This window comes from Typopeltis vanoorti, chromosome 5 (genome assembly GCF_054136105.1).
Source record: "Typopeltis vanoorti isolate ZY-2024b chromosome 5, IOZ_Tvanoo_1.0, whole genome shotgun sequence".
NCBI classification, from domain to species: domain Eukaryota; kingdom Metazoa; phylum Arthropoda; class Arachnida; order Uropygi; family Thelyphonidae; genus Typopeltis; species Typopeltis vanoorti.
The window spans coordinates 134,818,795-134,839,009 of NC_143553.1; the positions used below are offsets into that span (position 1 = coordinate 134,818,795).

Below are 20,215 nucleotides of genomic sequence, written 5' to 3' on the forward strand. Positions count from 1 at the left end.
AATGAATACAGATGGCAGGAAGATAACAGAAGTAGAAGAAACAGTTATTTACAGCAATTACTTTGTGAGGGTGTAGATATATCATCCCGGTGGAGATAATGTACTGACTGATATGGAATTGTTTATGATATTAAGAAATCTCAATGCAAATACAACCACAGAATTAGATGTGATATCAGCCTATGTGTTATGAGAGAATGCCAAAGAAATGGCAGTCTCCTGGCCTACTCTTTATAACTCACCTGAATCTCCTCACTCTTCTCACAATATTGGATCCATAACATCCTCTTTTTACTCTTTTTATGAAGCTCTTGCTTTAAAGCGTTATTCATTCAATTAATTCTCATGTCATTTATTCTCTTAACTATGGAGATGCTATTAGCTATAGCTTCCTTCGGACTACTTCTTATGCATTGCTTCAAGCTTTTTATCAGCTTATCATAATTTACCTGCCTTATAGTTCCACATATATATCCCTTTTTAATGAAAAGTTTTCACAAAATCTACCACCTCCCAAGTTAAGCATGATCACTCTCTCCCTCTCTCTCTCTCTCTCTCCAAGTGGAGACAAAACAACTATTGCATCATTTACAGATTCTGAAATGCCATTTACTAGATCCAACATTCCTGCAATGAGTCTCTTCCTTCACATGCCACTTAAGATAGTTATTCTTAGGTAACTCTAAAATTCTTTTTAGAGTTACCTAAGAATTGTTAAGTTACCCCCTAAAAAATGGTAAGTTATCTCCCTTGAATTGCATGCCTTTTTCTCCCTCAAATCCATATCCCTCCTTTCAACAATGAAGTTTGTATGTAATCATAATAATAGCCATATTCAGATGATTCAGGTCTGTACAAACCAGTTAGTTATTTTGTTCTATTAACTCCTATTTCATGACAAGCAGCTTCAGACACTCACTGTCAATATTATTATTGCTGATACCATCAACAGCACTTGAAATTTCTACTCCAGTTGGATCTCATTACCCATTCATATGCAATCAATAATAATTAACAATTCTCTCTCTATCCCTTCATCTTCCCCCCCCCCCCTCACCCCTGAATACACCATACCTATCACATTCCATTCCATTAATAATATTCTCTTTTTCCAACCAGGTCTCACTAATGCTAATAACTTTTATCCTTTTGCACTTACCAATGTTAACAACTCAACACCTTTATTCCTGATGCCCTAGGCATTAGTAAATATGCATGACAAGCCATCCACCATGCTGATGAGTATTAAAGTAAGTCTTAAAACCTCATCAGTTCAAATAAACAGCACAAGCTAATTCCTCAACCAAATTCCTTATTCCACCTGCAGTCATCAGTTTCTTTTCTGACAGATTATTTCTGCCATTCTTGGGGTCATTCCCCACTCTCTTTGTCATCAGTCACAATTTAGATTTCTCATCTAATCTAGGCTCTCATGTAACTCTGATATATCAGTTTCCCTATTTACATAACCACTATAACCAAACAATACATCCCCACCCCTTCTCTCTTTCTCTCTCTCTTGATCTCCAAGACTGTCTCCAAATATGTTTAAGTGCAATCCATCCTGCAGTACATGACAATCAAAATCACCCCATATATTAATATAATGCAGCACTTTGATACATTAATATAATGCGTGCAGTGTGCATATTGTGTCAATTTACAATTACAGCTTTTTATCTTAGTCACTCATGTCACATCATACTTTAGCAAACAAACTCACAAGCTCAACTCTTTTGCTCTTTTTGTTTTTTTTTCCTCATTCAGTAACGCTTTCATATCTTCTCTCATAGCATACTTATCTCCTTTCAAATAATTTGTTCCAATCAATGTACAATCTTGTTTTCTCACTTGATCCATCTACTTGCTTATAGTGTTAGTGATGTCACAAATCTTTATATATGGAAAGCAAACTTTCATTGCTTATTCTTCTATTATATTCTTAATTAGGAAGTCACTGTACCTCGCATATCTTTTTCCATCTGCTTTTTTTTTCCTTTGTAACTTATCTTGTATTCATTCTCACTTGTCCTGCAACTCACAAAAATTTTCGAATTTCTCTAACTCCCATTTGGTATTGTGAAGAACTTGTCACAGCCTCAAAATTTCTAACATTGTGCCAAACCTCTTCATTTTTTTTTCTATTATTACTGCCATACCTCCTTTCTCACACCCATGCCTCGCTTTGAAATCACTATCATGCACTCATACACCTCCAATCATTCTGCATTCTTTTTTGCAGGCCATTATCCATTCTAGCTCATTTGAATTACCACTCTCATTCAATAATGCTCTTAAATCTGCTTAATCAGTTTAAAAAAAAAAAAGTGTCTAGCACTCACAAAACAAACTTCTGAAATGGATGGTTTTACAGACATCATGCCTTATACAGATTTGAACCCATGCTCTATCAGAAATTATTATAAGGTTGTAAAGCCACTGTTTTCAGCTTTAACAAATAAACCAAAACCAATGACATCCAATTACGCTACCTAGGGCAGAATATCTCTCATTATCCTTCTAGAATTCTATAACTTCTTTTCCCTAATTCCTGCCTTCTCCTATTTTCAGTCTATTCTCCACAATAAGAGGAGCAGTAGAGAGAGGGAATGAGAGAGAGGTATGGGAATGATAGAAGAGGAAAGAATATGAGCCGTAGAAGAGAGGGAATGAGAGAGGTATGGGAGTGATACAAGAGGAGAGAATAGAGAAGAGAGGGAATGAGAGAGAGTTATGGGAATGATAGAAGAGGGGAAGAATGGAAACAGTCAGAGGGAGAGAATGAAAATGAGAAAAATGTGAGGGAGTGCTGGAACCAGGGATAGAGTGATGCTAGGACAGCAGATAAGTTGGGGAACACAGAGGAGAAAGGGTTAGAGGGGGGGGGGGGGAGAGTGAGGGATGCAGGTGAACAATCAAGGAACAAAGTGGTAAGAGGTATGATGTATGGAGACTCAATGATCCGTGGTGTGCAAGATAGGATGCCAGAGAAGTGTTTACCTGGAGGGACAATAGAAAGTGTGGTTATAGCAATTAAGAGCGGTGAAAGGATGGATGAAATGATTGTGATGGTGGGCACGAATGACTTGAGAGGCAAAGTAAATCGAGCGGTGAGAGATCTGAGATTCTTACTTGAGGTTGTACAAAAGAAAACAGAGAGAAAAGATTGTGTGTGTGTTGCCCAGGTATGATAGTGACAAGCTGAGCAGAAGAGCAGTAATATTGAATAGCATAACAGCCAGAATGTCAGAAGAGAGGATTGGAATATGTGAATGCTTGGAGGGCATTTGAGGACAGAAGAGAATTGTATGCAAGAAACTGCTTGTATTTGAATGACAAAGGAAGAAAGCATCTGGAGAGATTGCTATTTTTTGAATGAGTCAATGTGTCAATGCAGGGAAACTAGAATTCCCAGTGTGGATGGTAGCAGGGGTGGCCTCTTGTGGAAAGGGGGACGACATCAGGTAACACTGAGTCCAGTGGGGGTCTAGAGGGGATAATGATAGGTATAGAAGCAGTGACATTTTTATGCTTTATACTAATGCCAGAAGTGTGCAAAATAAAGGAGATGAACTGGTGGCACTGATAGCATCAGTCTGGCCAAAGATTATTGGGATTTCGGAGACATGGTTGACGGAAGATGATATAATAACAGGAATTGAAGTAGCAGGGTACAGCCTTTTTCGGCAGGATAGGAAAGGAAAACATGGTGGTGGAGTACTGCTTATGATAAATGATGACGTATGTCCTCTAAGAGTGGCAGCTTTGGAAAGCAGTGACATTAATGGTTTTGAAAGCATATGGTGTGGGGTAGAAGTGGCCAAGACAGGATATTTAGTAGGGTGTTGCTGCAAACGCAAGAAGAATGATTGTTATGGGAGATTTTAACTATAGCAGTATAAGGAAGAGAAAAATGCATGTAGTAATAAGGGGATAGAATTTCTAGAATTCTCGAGGGACAAATGTCTTAGGGAACATGTAATAGAGGGAACAAGGTCTTGTTTTGGATTTGGTCTGATGCTATGACCAAATCCAAAACAAGAGTTTTGGATTTGGTCATAGCATCAGAAGAGCTGATAATAACTGAGATGACATCTCTCCCACCAGTTGGAGAGAATGACCATGTGGTTTTGACTTGGAAGATGAACATGCAGGAATATCAAAGAAAAGGGAACATATATGGAATTATAAGGCAAGTGATTACAATAGTCTTAGATAACAACTTGGGGCAGTTCCATGGCAGGCAGAATTGGAAGGCCAGGATATCATAAGTGCTTGGGAAATCATGAAGGAATGTTTGTTAGCAGCAATAGTAAGCTGTATTCCGTGAGTGAAGAAGCAGACACAATTTGGTGTAAAGTGGATGACAAACAATATCAAATAAGAACTGCAGGTGAAAAAGAGGTTATGGAAGCGATATAAGGAAAGGGGTGGAGAGCAGATGCATGAAGAATATAAGACACAGGCCAGGAGAGTGACTAGTATGATGAGGAAGGCAAAACTGGTATAGTTTTGCCTTCCTCAAAGAGATTGGCACTAAGATCCAAAGAAAATGGGAATAGAGTGACTGATGCAGAGGACATAGTGGAGTTGTTCATTGAGCACTTTATTGGAGTATTTCATCCTGGAGAAGAAGGTTTTAATACTAGAGGGATAGGGCAGGTTCGAGGTTTAGAGGTGCAGGAGAAGAGTGTGTTCCAAATACTGAGTATTCTGAATGTCAGTAAAGCTGTGGGACTGAATGGTATTTCACCACGAGTTTTGAGAGAATATGCTAAAGAACTAACAGCTCTGTTAACCTGGCTCTTCAATAAAAGTCTGGCTGCAGAAAAGGTGCCCAGGGAATGGAAGGAAGGTGAGATATCGCCATTGTAAGGGCAGTAGAAGACTGGAAGTATCTAATTATAGGCCAGTTTGTGTGTAATCAGTAGTTGTTAAGGTCGTCTTGGAGAAATTAGTGAAGGACAATATATAGCGTTGAGCAGATGAGGGTAATGTCATCTGTGAGAGTCGACGTGGATTTGTTAAGGGGCACTCTTGCTTTAGTAATATGATTGCCTTTTATAATAAAGTTACAGAGCAGTAGATGAGGGAAAGGCATATATTGCCATTTTCTTGGATTTAACGAACGCATTTGACAGGGTGCCACATGATAAGCTGATATTTAAGTTGCAGCACATGGGTTTGGATGTCAGGTTGGTCAACTGGATTCAGGATTGGCTGTCTGATAGGGATCAGAGAGTTGTGTATATGGTGGGACAGTTTCAAGTAGGCAGAGGGTTACAAGTGGGGTCCCACAGGGATCAGTACTGGGACCTATATTGTTTAACCTTTATATTAATGACATTGTCAGCGAATTGCAGGGGGATATTCAGTTGTTTGCAGATGATGTGAAGCTGGGAAATGTTATTATTAATAGTGCAGATGTAGTAAGAGGATTTGAATAAGCTAGACAGATGGGCAAATGAATCGGGGGGGGGGGGGTCGGTTTAATGCAGCAAAATGTAAAGTCTTGGAGTTTGGGATACATCGATGGGAGGCTGCATATACTCGATTGGAAGAAGTAGGGAAGACAAGAGATTGGGGGGGGGGGTGATTGATAGAAAACTGAAATGAAAGGAACATATTGCAAAGGTGGTGAAGGTAACCCAGCAGACTGCTGCAATACTGAGAAGGACGCTGACCTGCAGAGATAAAATAGTTATTATTCCATTGTATAAGACCCTGATCAGACCCCATTTAGACTACTGTTCCTTTCATTTCAGTTTTCTATCAATAATTATTAATAGAAATTTAATTATTAATTTAATTTAATTTAAATAATTTAATTATTATATAATTAAATAATAAATTAAATTACATAATTAAATTAAACAGTAATTTAATTATTATTCTTCAGGACTGTACAATATCAGTTATGAGGATCGGCTGAGGGAATGAGGACTGCAGAGTTTGGTGGATAGAAGGAGAGGTGATATGATTGAGACTTTTAAACTGTTGAGAGGCAGTTACAGGATGGACACTGTGGAGGTCTTCGCTTGGTGGAACAGCGGGAAGGAGCGATGACAAGGACCATCACTAGAAGTTACGAAAGGAAGATGTGAGCAAGAGGGTGAGGAGTGATTTCTTTGCGTGGAGGATGGTTGAACCGTGGATTGCATTGTCTGAGAGAGTAGTGAGAGCAAGAATGGTCAAATGAGTTCATGGAGTGGTATGATAGACTTTGTGTTTCCTAAGAAGGACCCCCCACAATGAGTCTCTTGACTTCATGGAGGCCTGAATAATAATAATTAAAATCATTCTTATTGATAATCCTCCTTGAATACAAGAATTTATCTATTTATGTAGTTCAGTATTTTGTCCTGTTAATCTTTATCACACCAAACAGCCTTGAATCCATTACTCATGCTACCACCACAATTCAGGATCTCTACTATGACTGGATTTCATTCTGATGTAATCATTAGCAATACTCTCCTACCTATCTATCTTGTCTTGTCCTCAAGTAGTTAACAATATTTCAAAACTAAGCAGAGTGTGCTTGCCTTATAACATACATCACTTGAACTGAAATATTTATAGACTTGACTGTAGTGAAAATCCAATTATAAAGTTTAGCAAAAAACATTCTGGTTATCGTTGCATAAGCTTCTGTGGAGTGAGGGCATACTAGAAATGTGTTGCCAGTATTCTTCCCCAAGAAAAAGCATGAAGGATAGAAATAATTTATTTACTAGTTTTGTTAAAATTCGTGTCTTCATTAGACCTAATCTCTTGAAACTTTCAAAACCTCCCAGGTTTTGGAGGTTTCAAGACAAACAGGCAGGACAGAAGAAGTATGTCAATCTGAACACATCAAGGACGTAGAGAATGAAAAAGAAACACAAATTAGGACTGGCAGCGCATATGATTAAAACCAAAACATCAAGTATTATGGAAACAAGCTAAAATGCACTTGCTTTAAACAATTAATGGTTTATGGATATAGAATGACAAACATTTGTTATGCTCAGCAAACAAGATGTCAGTTTTTGTAGATAATGGGGAAACAAAAGTTAGAAAACTAAAAGAAAGGAAAGTCATGCAGTGCAAACTTCATTATACCTGACAGCTATAAAAGAAAAAATTAAGACTAACTGATAAATGGAAGATTTTTAGTTGCTTATTGATGAGCATATGAATTTTAAATTGATGATTGTTCCTGCTTAAAGCCTGAATAAAAGAGTAGAAAATATTTTTACTACTGTAAGATGTTTTAAAACTGAGCCTGGAATTATATTCTATGACTTACACATACAAAATTTTATTCTTCCTAAATTTATGTGACTGTGCACTAGCAAAGTTGCTGCTGCCTTGTTTTCTCTTACAAGAATTCTACTACTTGAATTACATAACATGTTTTGCAGACACCAGAAAGAGTTTCTTTGTTGTTGCTGCTGTTGTTATTGAAGTTTATTTTGTAAGGATTTTGCAAGATCTGTACTTAAAAGAGAAGTAATAACTTATAGGATTTCTGAACAGTTATTTTTTAACAAATTGCAGGGATTCAGATGCTTGAACCTCTATATTATAATAAGCAATGTCGGCAAGAATAACGGATTTCAATTTTTTAAGATATGGATGTGTGAATGAACAGAAAACGATAGTTTCATAATTTTTTTTTTTTTTTAAATTAAGGCTCTCACATATTTTAATAATAAAGTTATGAAAAGCATTATCACCAATACCAGATATGTATCCTGAAGGGAATGTGCAGGATACTAGGATAGTACTACATAATTAAGGTAACATTATTAGTTACTTCTTAATGCCTCCATAGTGCAATTGGAAGAACAGCGGAACATTGAGCCCTTCGAATGAAAAAGACGTAGGTTAAATTCTAGTCATGATGAGGGTATCCTTATATGGGCTTTTTCAAATGAAGGCGAGTTAGCCGATCTCATACAGAGGTAGTTTTTTCTTCTGGAAACTTGGGTTTTTCATTCCATGCACAGATAAATCGGCCTTCAGAATACACACAATTTACAGATAAAAAAATACTGTTGTTGGTGATAATGATGGGAGGTAGATGGCACTGATTGATGGTAATAGTGTCATAGTAGAAGAATTAACTAGTAGTGGAGAAGGTGAGATGTATTTAGCGAATTAGAGTAGATTGCCCTCCCACGATGAGTCCTTGGACTCCCTGGAAGTGTAATAATAATAATAATTATTATTATTTTACAGGCATCTCCATGGAGTTCGAGGACTTGTTGCAGGAGACACCATCTATCATACCTCTCCTTGAACCCATTAACAAACAAAGCACTCACAACTGACTCTAGCAACCCATTCCACTCATTCATAACTCTCCAAGCAAAAAATCTAGTCCTCACACTCCTGCAACCACACTTTTATTCAACTTCCAGGGATGACCTCTTGTTTCAGTCCCCTCTCGCCAAGTGCTGAAACATTTTCCCTGCAGCTATCCTATAAAGCCCTTTAAGCGACACTTAAATGTTTCTAACATATCTCCTCTTTTTCTCCTATTAACTAACTTCTGAAATCCACACACCCTCAATCTATCCTCATAGGGAACATTCCACAAGCCACTCACTATCTTGGTCACTCTCTTCTGAATCCTCTACACTGCTTCCTCATTCCCAAGAAATCCAGGGAACCAGACCTGAGCACAGTAATCAAGATTTGGGCATATCAAGGCCTTATAAAGAGGAATAACAACTTCTTATCTCCACTTGTTAATGTGTTCTTCAATAGCCAAGTAATCTTATGGACTACCTTAGTAATATGTCCTCTAAACTTTAACTCTCTCTGTCTACCATCACTCTTAAATCTCTAGCTTCATCTATTTCCTGGAGTAGTGCCATCAATGTGATACATGGCTTGTAATCTATTTATCCCAAAATGCATAATTTTATATTTCTCGACATTAAACTGACACCCATTATTATTTATTATTATATTTTTATATTTATTAATATATTTATAATAATGATAATAAACAATTTTCTTTTAATTAATCTCTTATTTGTCAGGTGTTATGTTTTAGTTGTCTAAAGTACTGCTAACTACATCAATCCACTTAGATTTTGGTCTTCTTCTTGGGCTCTTTTTTTTGAAATCCTAACATCAAACACCTGTTTTGCTAACCTTTCCTCTACCATTCTATTTAAATGACTATAATATCTTCGATTACCTCTATTAACACATTATTGAATCTACTAATGCTTAAGGGTCTTCATTTTTAATATGATTCTCCCATTAATCATCTATTAAGTTCTCTAATTTTGTTCACAATGCTCATCACAGTTAGTGTTTTGGCAAATTTCTTTCTTGTTCCAAATTTATTCATCTGGTTCCCCACCATATTACCTATGTTTATTGCAGTATCTATTACTTTACTTAATTTGCCTTCTTTGCTAACTGTGCTAACACAGTTGAAATGTTTTACTTGCTTGCCATTGAGAATGCACTTAATTTTTCCATGCTCTTCCCTATTTTCAGAGTTTTTATCTTTCTACTTTTGATTTTCATATATTTAGCTAAAATGTCCTAAGATATCCAGAGGATTTACTTAGGAGTCTAACATAATCTGCATAAAGTGATGAATGAAATATCTTTAAATCTGACATCAGGTTAATGTTTATGTGATCCACAGAGATGTTGAATATCACCAGTGGGAAAAATTACACTGTCAACAATAACATGGTCAATGAGACTTTTCTTATTCCTTGCCTCTTCTCTCCAAGTGAATTTATGCACATTTTTATGTTAGAACATTGTCTTAGTAATAACCAGTCCATGTCCTGAGTGGAAATCCAATAGGTATTTGTGATTATTATTAGCTTTGCTCTTTTCTGCAAAATTTTTTTGTATGTCTGACAATCATTTCCTACTCTGCTATTTGGTCAGATAAATTCCAAATTGCCAGCCCATTCTCATTCGTTCAGTATCCAGATAGATACCTAAAAGGGTGCACCATGAGAAGATGCAGATTGGATATTAGATCAGAAGCCCTGGTCAGTTCTCTGAATTCCTTTAAAGGCTATGTGGAGGTCTCTCTCAGTTATACAGCTGTGACCCTTAAGCACCCCTCCGTGGTACTATTACAGCCAGATTTGTACTACATGCCACGAAGTGTTTAGTGGCAGTGATATTTCATAATGATTTCATGTTTTGAATTAATATTTCTAGTGAAACACTTAAATGCTTTGTAAGAAATATGAACCAAAATTATAATAATAAAATGAGACAAACTTCATTCTGCTAATGCTCCACAATAAAATCAAGACATGTTCATAAAGCATGAAATTAACAGCTATACAAAAAAGTAAAGTTGCTTTTATAAACATTACTTGGAATTCTTGTAAATAAGAAATATTCCTACAGAACTTACTTTTATGAATTGCACTACTTTTTAGTTCAACACTTTCTCCTTTACCAGAGTCAGTCTGACTTGCTTGAGATACAGTTTTTGGTTTAAATAACTTCCTAGGTACAGCTAAGTTTTGCAAGTTATTGCTATCTGAAACACCAGAGAAAGACTTCAAAATATCTTCATAAGCATTTTTATTTTCAAATGATTGATGATTTTGAACAAAAGATGGCAAATCTGAAAGATGTATTTTCTGTAAATTAGTTTGGTTTTCCTCCAATACAAAATCTGAAACATCATAATGCACAGATGGATTATGAGTTACTTGATTTTGAACTGTACCACGGGAACCAGCAAAATTCATCACATCAATATGTGAATCTGAGTGACTCCTTGTCATCTCAAATTTCTTTGCAAATGGAGTACTGGTATAATATAAAGGCAACTTTTCAATATTATAATCTGGGCTGCTGTATAATTCTTTAACACAGGTATTTTCTGCTGTTTTCTTTTTTAATGCTTCTTGATACAAAGACCTGAAAATTAAACAGTAATATTAATATTTAGTTTAATTATTTTCTAAAAATTTTAAAATGAGTCCATTATATAAAAAAAAAACACATTAAATTTCATACAAATGAATACATTTTTCCATAGAATGGAATGATTAATTAATTTTAATTAATTTAGTCAGCATATCAATTTTGAGAAAGTTTATTAAATTTCAAATGCATTTATCATTTAATCTAACTTAGCAGCAAATAAGTCTACTGGAAGAATATTTTCAGTTCAATCCAAAACATGATAAAAGGCTGATATGATAAGATAAGAGCATATCCAAACTACTGCACAGATATGGTCACCTGCATTCTGAGGAAGAGTGACAAATAAGATGATAACTGTTCTATAAAATTTCACATATGATAATACAATAATGAGAATGGATATGACAGGAACACAAGTTAGTAAGAGTGAACTTACAGTACAGTACAGCACAGATACAAGTCCAATTTTGAACTTATGGCTTTTGCAAGCAGAACTTGGGATCATGCCCGGAAACTTTCTGGCTAAGGAATTTGTGGAGAGTGCATCTTCAATGATGCATGTTCAAGGAGAGATATGATAGATATTTAAGAATAAATGTCTAAAATTACCTTCCTTCAATGAGTCCTTGGAATCCCTGGAGGAGCACATGTACATAATGATACTAATAAATTTTGTTTTAAGAATAGCTTAAGGGAAATAAACATAAAATAAAATGCAAGATTTCTCTATTTGTTAGATCTAATTTAGGTTCTAAGGGGTGGTGATTGCATAATATTGTGAAATCTTCGACTTCATGATACATAACACAGCCTCTCCCGTTGAAATACCACCTTCATTTTCTCATGGTAGAACCTGTTATCACAAACAAGGCTCTGGTGACTGGGTATAAGCGGTATAACTGAAACATCTACACGAGAGTAAATGCTTGTGTATAAAATTCATGTCTGAATTTTTCATTCATTCTCTGAAAATTTAAATACTGTTTTCAAGTCGGATAAATGCAGAAATCAAACAGACTCCTTGGTATAACTAAAGCTTGGAAATTTAGGACATGAATTGACCAACGGAATGTTAAAGTTCTATCAAACAGGAAAACTAGCACAACTAAGAAATAAAATGGAAAAATATAAAACTGAATTACTGGGGGTTAGCGAAGTAAGATCGAATAAATTTTCCTAGTGGGAATGTGTTTCTTTATTCAAGGAAGCCTAATATAACTGATATACTTCAATCCTTATAAGCAAAAGATTTAATCAAGCAATGATTGGGTGGGAACCAATTTCAGAATGAATAATAACAGTAAATCCTAAAACTAAATTTGAAAGGCTAAGGGTTGTTCAGAGTTATGCCCTAACTGAGAATGCGTCCTTTGAAGAAAAAGAAAAGTTTTACAGTCTACTTCATAAGACCTTGATGATGACACATGGTAATGGGAGTGTACTTCTCATGGGTGACTTCAATGCTAAAATGGGTGCAAATGAGGGGCTGGAGAATGTAATGGGAAAGAATGGTTTGGGAGAGAGAAATATAAATGGTGAACTGTTGGTGGAACTGTATGGCAAATATAACTTAGTAATAGGTGACACAATCTTCCAGCATAAGAGAATACATAAAATAACCTGAGTGCCACCAGATAGCAAAACACAGAATCAAATAGATCATAATTGCCATCAGCCAAAGGTGCAGGAAAATGTTATTAGATGTCCAAAATAAAAGAAGTGCTGATATTGGTTCAGATCATCACCTAATAATAGGATCTATGCAGTTATATATTCAAAAAAATCATCAGGGGGGAAACATTTAATAGACAGAAATTTGATATTGCAAAATTATAAAATGTTGAAGTCTGCAATGAGTTAAAATAAAGTTATGGGAAAATATGAATATTACTTTTGATGGAGGAAAGGATACAAGGAATGATGATATTGATGCTAAATGGAAAAAGGTAAAAAAAAAAGAAGTCCTTAATGGTACAGAAGAACATGTTTTAGGATAAGCTAAAAGAAAGAAACAAGAATGGTTATTGACAGAATCTTGTAGACTAGTGAATGAAAGGAAAAAAAATAAAGCTGAAATTATGCACAAGAAATATTCCCCAAAAGGAAAATGAATTTAAAGACAAATATAAGATTTTAAATAAAAAAGTTAAGAGAATTGCTGGAAGAGATAAACAGCAATGGTTTGAAGAACTGGCATTGAAGACACAACAAGCTGCAGACAAGTATAACAGTAAACAGTTCCACAGTATTATAAGAAGACTTTCTAGAGAAGCCATGCACAAAAGAATGCTTCAGTGTAGTAAATCGCAATGGAAAAATTCTAGTGTCAACAGAAGAACAATTGGAAAGATGGAAATAACATTTTAATCAAATCTTGAACAATAGCAGTGATAGAATATAAACAGAAATAAAAAGAGCAGATGAATTAAAAATTGATATTTAACCACATTAACACCTTAAGAATAATAATCAAAAACATCAGGTGAACTTAACTCTTCTTTATATTTGCTGTTTGTGGATTATGAAAAAAAGCCTTCAATTCCATTGCTAAAGATTGTGTATGAAATGCACTTCAAAACAAAGGAATGCCATAGAACATAATAAACCTCATACAGGAAGGATATAACAAATTCCAATGCCAGATGCTGCATGTGGATATTTGTCACGACCCTTTCAAACTGTATCTGGAGTGCAATAAGGATGTCTGCTATCCCCCTTATTATTATTATTGGTGCTAGATTAAGTTCTAGAACAGACAGCAATGAAACATGCCAAAGGAATACCATGAAAAATAAATAAAACTTTGGATGATCTAGACTATGCAAATATCTAAAACAAACTAACCACATTACAAAAAGAATTCTGAAGATTGGTTTGAAAATAAATACAAACAAAACAAAAGAAATGAGAATCAACATGAACAACAAGTACAACTAAAAATCTAAACTGTTTCACATTTTACATATCTTGGCAGTGTTTTATCTGCAGATGGAGGAGCAACTAGAGATATTGACATAAGGATTCAAAAGGCAAGAAGTGCATATGCTAAACTTAGTAGAATATGGAAAATTTAAAATATTCACACAAATAGAAAACTAAAAATATTTAATGCACGTATTAAATCAGTTCTTTTATATGGATGCAAAATGTGGCTAGTTTCAAAGGAAATACAAAGAAAACTACAAACATTCATAAACCGATGTCTGCAGAGCATACTTTGAATTTAGTTGGCACAAATTATATTGTGACTTCAATAAATTGTAGTCACCTACAATGAAGGCCTCTGTAAAAAAACAAATCAGCAAGTCAACCTTGAAATAAGAAAACAAAAATTTAGATGGATTGGACATACACTTAGGAAAGATCATGAAGAAATTTGTTATGCAGCCCTGGGATGGAATTCACAAGGAAAGAGAAAGCCTGGCTATCCTAAAAATACATGGAGGAGATCGACTTTAATAGAATGTGGAAGGAAGAGTTTTACTGAACTAAGACCAATAGCAAAGATAAGGAACCAATAGAAAGCATTTACAAACTCCCGATGTTCCTGATGGAATCTGGGAAAGAAAAAGAAGATCTAATTTGATCAGCTGTTTTTCCCATCTTCAAAGACAGTCAAATATGTCAAAGTAGTGCTTTAATCCATGAATACTCTAGTCTTCAACTGAGTCTAATAGGCATAAATTAAATGAACTTAATTGGGAATAATCCAGCTTGATCTGTCTTTCCTTGTTCATGTTGGAGGCTTAATGGATTTTTTACAACACTCAAAAAATATTAAATTCTATTTTAATCCTTTTTGAATGTTGTAAAAAATCCATTAAGCCTCCAACATGATGTCCTCACAGCACTTAAGCCTCTACACACGAATGTCTTTCCTTGGAGGCTCCTCTCACAGCATTACTTAATGATAATGATTCATGATGTAACAGTGTATCAACACAATGGTCCATCATATAGTGAATTTAAAAATGGAGTGTGTGTGAAATTGCAAAACTAATCATTTTCATATATAAGAGAAAACCTGCACTTATATATGAAAATTATTAATTTTGCAATTTCACACACACTCCATTTTTAAATTCACTACTGGCTGACTTTGATAATGAAATTTACAAAGGAACCTAACTAATCATAAACTAAAAAAAAACTAGATATTAACTGGCTACCGAAATTAAATGAAAGTAAAATGGAATTATTACTTGTGTCAAAGAGATGCCAGTAATAAAAATGAGAAATCTGAAAACATAAAATTATAGTCGCTGAACGCACATTAGAACTAAATTGTAACATAAGTAAAACCCAAAAGAAAATAAATTAGCTAAATTTACAAAATAATAGTAATGTTTAAAGAATAGTAATGTTAATACCCAGTAGATCTCTAGTTTTTAATTTATAATTAGTAGCTTCCTCTCTATGTATATTATTTCAATTAGCTCAGTCAGTAATGCCATTTGGGTGAAAACAGCAGGATTCAAATTCTGTCAATAAGAGACAAAAAAAAACTTTTATAAGGACTCTTCAGCTGAAGGTGAGTTAGTTGGTCTCACATGGAAGCAGCAGAGTTTTGTCAACTAGAAACTTATGTCCAATTTGCAGTTGGATTGTAAAAAGTTGGTGGAAAGAGAAGAAATGATGCATGCAAGCTCAGTGAAATAGTGCCCTGTGGATGTATACATGAAATCATATACCGTGTAATAAATGAAAAAATTTTGTAACTTTTTGTATTTTTTTTATTATTTCACAATTACTAAAATTATGAAAAAAAAACTTTTAAACTTTTAAGTGAGAGACAAACTTTATTGCCTGGTGTGAGACCACTATCCTACTTATTGGAGGCCTGAAGTGGTTTGAAAAGTTCAATATATGGTCTCTAGAGAAGGGTATAAAATATCTAGAGAAAATATGTAGAAAAATAAAATTTATACTCTGTAAAAAATAAATTAAAGAAAATGTAAAAATATATATAAAATTAACAAAAATAGAAAAAAAATCCATGGTACAAATGTACTATAGGTTTACAAAAACTTTTCATGACCAGGAGCAACATTAAAAAAAAAAAAAAAAAAACTTTTTTTTTTTTTTTTAACATCAGGATATCATTTTTGATATTCTTGAATTTCAAATTCATGGCAGTTTTCTAGTCCATAATCCATGAATGCATGTTTATCGAGTATAAAACAGCTGAAAGAGGAATAATCACTTACATGCTTTGCTGAAGTAATACTCGATCTTTTTCTTTCAGTTCAAGATGTAACTTATTCAGATCATTCCGAAGAAGGTCAAACTGCTGTCTGAGTTGCTGAATCTCTATCTGAAGATTATATTTTTCTTTCAGTTCTTTATGGAGTTCAGTTTTTACCTGAAATAGAGGATAGCTATTTCATTAAAAAATAAAATTTATACTCTAGCAGCCATACAGTATTCAAATGAAAACTAACAATAAAATTCTAGTACTAAGATTACAAACAATGATATATATACATACCAGCCACTGAATTAGAAATTCTTATTTAATATCATGCTGGACCTCCTTTAGCCCAAATTACAGCACATATGCAGTTTGGCATAGATTCCACAAGGTGTTGGACTGCATCTACAGCTACAACATACCAGGCATTCACCAGACAGTCCTTTAACCTCTGATGAATGGATAGGATGTCTATAGACGTCCAGCTAAATCTGGATACGATTCAGACCACCTGTTGAAAGAACATGGATAAGAAGAGCAATTTGGCCATTATGTCGTTTAGAAGGTGTGATAATCCCTCATGCTGAAGAGAACACTTAATCAGATTATCTTGTGTTCATAGCTGTGTCTCAGTTGCCTTTAACAAGAAACGTAGTTCCTTGTTCTATACTGGGTAACTGGATCTTAGTTATATTGGATAGACTAAAAATATAGAAATTATTTTTATTTTCTCTTTTTATTGTACAATACAATTTTAATGCCTTGAGAAAATGAAGATCCTTGCATAGTTTCTTCACTTAAATATTGACTTACCTTGGAGGACCAATTTCATTTTTAATTTTTTGTGCTAATTTTACTCGACAAAGCATTCTCTTTGTTCTTGAAGAATTAATTCATGATTATTACTTGAAATATTAAAAAAAAACCGACAGCCGAATTTCCAGATTATGTTATTTTTATTTTTGTTCAAAATCATATTTCGAAGAATACTTCACAGATTTCCTGAAGAACGTGCTTGGGTGACTTTGCTTTATAGAGAATAACATGAAATTCTTTAATCATATCACTACTGTTCTTTGCACTTTCAACTTCTTGGTTTCCCTATATAATTGGTGATTACAGAATGAAATTAACAGTTATGGTTGAAATTGATATGTATATATTTTCTGCTAATTTAGATATTATGCTCCAATTTTAAAAGTAAGCGATACTTTTGCTTATATTCTATCCTTCAAAATATGTATAATGCACATGCATCACATGTAAAATTTAATTTCCATATTTTTACAATAGAACTGAACTTTATTTCACCTTTGATAGTTTAACTCCCCACCTCCTGCTGCATCACTATCACACTCCCAAAAACTGTTATAAAACATAGGTGCAGTTTTTATTTAATTCGTTATTTTTCTCTAGCAATTGTTTCACATAACTTTCATTTTTCGACACAGAAACTAGGTGGTGATTATTATAAATTAGCAAATTATAAATCAGAAAAAAAAATAATTTCCTGATTATTATAAACCAGGCCAATATCAAACATTCTAATCTGCCACCACTTAGTAAAAAAAAGCAGCGGCCTTTTGCAGTTGGCTACCAAAGCTTAGTTGTCTCAATCAGGAAAATGATTAAAAAGACTAAGGCTGTGTTTTGTTTTTTATTGGAATTATGGCAGAAGCAACTATGAGGCAAGTATATTGTGTGTTTATTTTCCAGTGCTTTGCCTGTTTGTTGAAAAACATGACTTCCTGGCAGGGAAAAAACATCATCTCAGTATGCAAATGTATAACTTTCAGCTGAAAAGACCTGATGAAGGTTCTCATAGTACTACATCAATTTCAAATCCAGGTTTTCTAACTGAAGAAAATTGTTGCAATCTCCAAACATCTGCTTTAGATGCATATACTATGGATGATATATCTAATACCTGGGAAGCCCATGTTCGCTGGCTTATTTGTTTGTTTTGCATGGGGAAGAACCTTAATTTATAAAACAGAATGAAACTGGGATAATTTTTCTGTTGTTTCAGAAATCTAACGATGACAGTTTTCACAGAGCAAAGTTTTTCTGGATGAGCTATGCAAGTCTCAAAAACAAGAAATATGGCTACTTTCAGAATATAGAACAAAGAAAATAGCATTAGTATTATTATTATTAGTAGTAGTAATATTTTACAAAATGTAGGATAAAGGCACTTTAATGTGCATATTAATTTATATCAGAAAACATGTTGTGTTATCAAAATATAAACTCAATTCTATAATAATGATAACAAGAATAATTATGCAACAATAACATAATAGTATATTGTTCTCATTAACTCAGGAAGAATGAATAACATGAGATTAATTACTGTTATTACCAAATTTTTATTTCTAATAGGAAAGAAAGAAAAAGTTACTATTAGAACATACAGTTTTCCAAATACCTACAAAGTAATAATCAACAGAATATGCTCATGTTATCTCATAATACTCAAATTCTGTTTTCTACGAAATATCAATTTTTATCAATCGGGAAAACATGCTATAATTGAAACAAACTATTTCACTAAAAAATAAATAAATAATAAAATAAAATTAATAAATAAAATATATAAATAATAACGTGAACATTTTCACCTTGCCAACACACAGCATTGATGTGCTGCGTGTTGACAAAGTGAAAATGTTCAAATTTCTTGTGTGGGAGATTTATATATATATATATATATATATATATATATATATATATATATAAAAATTTCGTAATAAAAATTTCTGCTACAAGGAAGTTCGACAGAATCAACAATATTATTGTCTTATATCTTTTACTTTTGAAAGTTTATTTTTCACTTGGTTAGACTATAATAAATTTAGTTTAATCCTTTATCCAAGTGTGAGCAAACAAAGTTTGCTCCTGAAAGTATCTTCAGGACTGGGGTAAGTTGGTACAACACAGGGCAACTCGTTGTAAAGGTGGAGCAAGCTAACATCACTCCTATCTCAGTATCTCCCATAATGCAACACACATCTCCTTGCAGATACGTATAATGTTATGCATTAAGGGAGGGGCCACTACCCAGACTAGTTTCGACCTTTATTGAGGTCTCTTCAGTGGGAGCAAGGTCCAAGTGGAGATGCCATTTTTTCTTGTAGTACAAGAAAAAAAAAAAAAAATCAGTGCATATAACATGGGAGAATGCAAGAAGGCAAAAATCTGTAAATTGATTACATTATAACTAATAGAGAAATCATGTCAGAAAAAAGTATTTATGTAAGAGTTCTAACATCAGCAGATATAAAGACATTTTCTTCTAGTTTAGATACATGGCATTGTTCAAGGAGCTAAACCTTTGCTACTATTTTACACTAAAATGAATCGGCATGTTCCCCAAGTGATTTATGTTTGTAACAGTTGTCTTATGAATGATTTATAAAATAAATTCCCTGAAATATCTGCTGAATGAATATGTCTATAACCCTTCCCCCCCAAAAAAAAAGGAAGATTATGTAATGAATATGTTCATTTTCTTTTAAAATAATCCAAATCCTCTTTTTCAAAATAATTGTATTAAATAATTTATAATTTTCGATAATAAAAGTGAAACTGATCATTATAAATTAAGAAATTATTTTGGAATAAATAATGTATCAGCATGTAAAAGAAATGTTACTATTTCTGTGTTAGTATGTCTGCTAATCAACAAGACATTCTTGATGTATTCTGCACTACAGCGTGAGGCACTTTAGTGTGACTAATGGAGAAGTGTTCCCTCTTTTTGTTCTCAATAGCAGTGAGAGTAATCTAAGCTTTTAGATTTTCCTCCAGCTAAAAGGATTATTATCAAGTAGTTCTAAGACATAGATTATTTCAGAAATAGCAACCACCAGCAGCAGTACAAGTAGTAATATTTAGATTTTTTTAAGAAATAGAAACAAAAATAATATTACTGAACTTTCTTTTGTGTGGTATGCATACAAACAGTTTTACATGGTGAAAATATAGAATAGTGTTTCTAAAATTTCAAATAATTTCAGCAGACAGTAGAACAGCTGACTTTAGATTGCAAAGGAATAGTACAGAATGAGAAGCTTCACGGTACAACAATATTATTGCCTTATT

General features: G+C 33.8%; 1 protein-coding gene across 4 annotated transcripts in view; it reads right to left on the reverse strand.

Moving 5' to 3' along the window:
• LOC150106836 (uncharacterized) overlaps nt 1-20,215 on the reverse strand; it is a 203,157-nt gene that overhangs the window by 123,414 nt on the left and 59,528 nt on the right. For all 4 annotated transcript variants that reach the window (XM_090393346.1, XM_090393344.1, XM_090393343.1 and 1 more), the window contains exons 4-5: nt 16,128-16,282; nt 10,397-10,911 (exon numbers count right to left, since the gene is read on the reverse strand). In XM_090393346.1, the coding sequence (XP_090249472.1) occupies nt 10,397-10,911; nt 16,128-16,282 (670 nt within the window). The remainder of the gene's footprint in view (nt 1-10,396; nt 10,912-16,127; nt 16,283-20,215) is intronic.